This window comes from Sinocyclocheilus grahami, unplaced genomic scaffold, assembly GCF_001515645.1.
Source record: "Sinocyclocheilus grahami isolate Dianchi unplaced genomic scaffold, SAMN03320097.WGS_v1.1 scaffold323.1, whole genome shotgun sequence".
Taxonomy (NCBI): domain Eukaryota; kingdom Metazoa; phylum Chordata; class Actinopteri; order Cypriniformes; family Cyprinidae; genus Sinocyclocheilus; species Sinocyclocheilus grahami.
Genome location: NW_015505502.1, coordinates 375,146 through 378,637, shown reverse-complemented (window position 1 = coordinate 378,637; position 3,492 = coordinate 375,146). Strand labels below are relative to the sequence as shown.

General features: G+C 44.9%; 1 protein-coding gene across 1 annotated transcript in view; it reads right to left on the bottom strand.

The window, feature by feature from the left end:
- LOC107602253 (proton-coupled folate transporter) overlaps nucleotides 1–3,090 on the bottom strand; it is a 39,457-nt gene extending 36,367 nt beyond the window's left edge. Inside the window, exon 1 of the mRNA XM_016294711.1 lies at nucleotides 2,905–3,090. Within this exon, the coding sequence (XP_016150197.1) occupies nucleotides 2,905–3,090 (186 nt within the window). The remainder of the gene's footprint in view (nucleotides 1–2,904) is intronic.
- Between the last annotated feature and the right edge of the window lie 402 nt (nucleotides 3,091–3,492).

Genomic DNA, 3,492 nt, shown 5'->3' with positions numbered 1-3,492 from the left:
GAGACGTCACGTCCCGTCGCCACAGCTCCTGTACCACCGCTGAACGGCCGGGTCACCGGCTCGGCTCCTCAGCGAAAACCTGAATATGTGCTGCATCTGCTGCCTACTTATACTCACGCTGTGATCAGCAGCAGCTGCATGCAATAATCGCATGCCAATGTGCATTGGCTCGTTTAGTTTACACTCAAAGTAGATTGGTCCCTCTAAGCGAGATCCCAATTCGTCGGTCCTCCGACGTGACGTCTCCGTTCCCTCCTTCAGGGAACGAGGGTTACATACGTAACCGAGACGTTTTCAATGGTCTCTTCATTTTTAAAATAGCTGTATAACTACATATGGAGCTATGAAAGTATTTTGTTGAAATATTACTTGCTAGTACAAAAATGACTGTTACAAATCTGCTAGTAATGATACAATCCTTCATAAATCTTAAAGGGTTCATTTGATGCGATTTCAAGTTTTCCTTTCTCTTTGGAGTGTTACAAGCTGATTGTGCATAGATAAGATCCCTGAAGTTGCAAAGACTAAAGTCACAAACCCAAAGAGATATTCTTTATCAAAGTTAAGACTCTGCCACGCCCCCCTAAACGGCTCGTTATAACACGCTCCCACATATCTAGGTCACTATATGGAAATATTTGCATAATGCGCCCAAATGTGCACGGAAAGAAAGAAGGCGTGGTTTCAGTAACCGCAGTTAGTGTTGAAGCAGCCATGTCAGGGAGACGCTGTGTGTTTCAGTGTGAAAGCAAAAGCTTGTGTACTGCATAATTACTGTGTCTGTTCCCCTTTCGGGCTTAAACTGATGGTAAAACTAATGACATTATTTACTGTCTTTACATTTATTTTGAAAGATGAAGCTCGCGATTATGGTAAGGGGAGTTACATTTCCGACGAGTGCTTGCGGTGTTCGGCCAATCACAATGCACTGGGTCAGCTGGCCAATCAGAGCAGGCTGCGCTTGTCGGAAGGAGGGATTTTGTACAAAATGAAGCGTTTGAGAGAGGTCTTATAAAATGTTGGATGGTTACTATAGGTCAGTAGTATTTTTAAGGTGAGGCTTAACACTTTGCACAAAACTAGCCACACTGACATCTTGATATTTAACAGTCCTTTTAGAGCAAATGTTATCAAACAATAGTCGGGTATTGTGTCTTAGGTCAGCTTTGAGGATTTTCTACTTCTCTATATATATTTTTTTTTATTCAATGTCAGTAATGATGCTCTAAGGCATTATGGGAATGATGCACAACCCGAGCAGTAAGTCATTGCGCCGGGGGACGCCCTCAGTTATTGTAAGAACAAGCCTCGGGGAAGCTCACGAACTGCAACCTCACAAATATGATGATATCAAGGAGTAAATGGTAGGAATCGAGGCCATTAAGAGTGGCGTAAATCAGCACTTTACAATAAATGATTGGACCCTCTTTAATCTTTGAAGAGTTTTCTGCATGGAGTTATGCTCATTCATATGATATATTCATCCACATTTTTCTGAGAGCTGTAATGTGTGGAGCCGCAGAGTTCATTGGAAGGTTAAGAGAATTTAAAGGAGAGAGGAAAGGAAGGACACTCGCTCAGGAAAAAAATGCAGGAACTAAAAACAGCTGCATGTTTTGGATATATTTGCATATATTCACTGCATTATTTATATTAAAATAATTTAACAGTCCACACATATTATTTTTCCTGCATTTTCTATTTTACATTGATGATTTTTGTTTATTTTTAGACATATGTTAAATTATTATTAATTTAAAAAACAATTAAGCATAGAAAAAAAAAGGTATTCATTTAAACCCACAAGTTCTCTCTGTTCAAAATTCGGATGTAAATCTATTTAAACAGTAAAAATATATATATATTAGTACTTTTAATCTAAAAGAATATTAAAATGCTACAGTAAAAACTCAGCATTACCTATTAAAATTACCTATGTAATTATATTAGATTTGAGTAGATATGGGTCACGGTTGCACTACTGAGTGGAGTACGGAGCAAGGAACGGAGGGAGACGAGGAGTACATCAATCCAGAGAAGTTTAATTACAATAAGGAAACAAGGAAAACTCACGAAGCACAATTAGACATGAACAATACCGGACGCTGAACTAAAAACAGGGAACACTATTTAAACACATGACAAGACGAGGGGATGACGAGACACACCTGGGATCAATGGAAGTAAACGGGGAACAACTGGAATTAAATCAACATAATCAGGACAGGAACAGGAAACTAACCGAATATGGGCAAGGAGGGCACATGGGGAGCAAAAACGCACACAATACACGGAACAAAGTCTGACATGACTCCCCCCTCCCGAAAAGCGCGTCTCGCGCCATATAACATCCAACGGGGTGGGGGGGTGGGCGCTCTGGAGGCCTCTAGGAACACGGTTAATGGACGGAAGGCCTCCAGGGTGGCGGAACTGGCAGTTCGGGGCACCATGGCGGAGCAGGCAGACTCTGAAACTATGGTGGAGCATGGAACTCAGATGGCCATGGCGGAGCTGGCAGCCCAGGAGGTCACGGTGGAGCAGGTAGTTCAGGAGGCCATAGCAAAGCAGCCTTCAAGGCCGGCTTTTACGGCTAGATCCCTGTTACCCCCCCCCCCCAAAAAAAAATACTTGGGGCCGCTTACGGGCTCCGAGGCCCTCCGTGGGCCATGACAGGGGACTGGAGGCCTCCCTGGACTTAACTGGAGATCCAAAGCCCTCCCTGGGCTTAACAGGGGATAAGGAGCCCTCACTGGGCTAGCCGACACTGGAGCGAGCTCTGGGGCTGGAGCCGACACTGGAGCGAACTCTGTGGCTGGAGCAGACACGGGAGCGAGCTCTGGGGCTGGGATGAAGGCAGAGAACAGTCCTTTTCTCTTCGTCCTCCTCCTTTGGTTACGGGTGAACTGGGCAGCTGGCGGGCTTGTCGTTGCAATAACCGGCGGGCTTGACTTCGTAGTGGCCGGCGGGCTTGACAACGGCGCAGCTGGCGGGCCTGACTCGGGAACGGCCGGTGTGCCCGACTTCGTAGCGGCCGGCGGGCTTGACTTCGTAGCGGTGGCCGACGGACTTGACTGGGGAGGGGCCATCCATACTGGGCTGACGACTAGGGTGGAGCTTCAGAGGATAGCAGGGAATTTGGGGTTGGGCAAGCGGTAGGAGCCATTGGAGTGGTATGTGGAGGTTCTCAGCATGGGGTGAGCTGAGGAGACGCGGTGCGTCAACATAATCAGGACAGGAACAGAAAACTAACCAAATATGGGCAAGGAGGGCACATGGGGAGCAAAACACGCACAAAACACGGAGCAAAGTCTGACAATATGTATTTTACTTTTAGAATATTATTAAAAATGAAATAGAAAATGTGATCAGGGCATTAGCCAGACTGGATTTATTTTCAATCATCTTTTTGCCTTCACTTGTTTGTTTTATAATTGAAAATAAATTAATTTTGAAAGTAGGCCTTCAAATATTCCATGTAGTCTCACAATTATT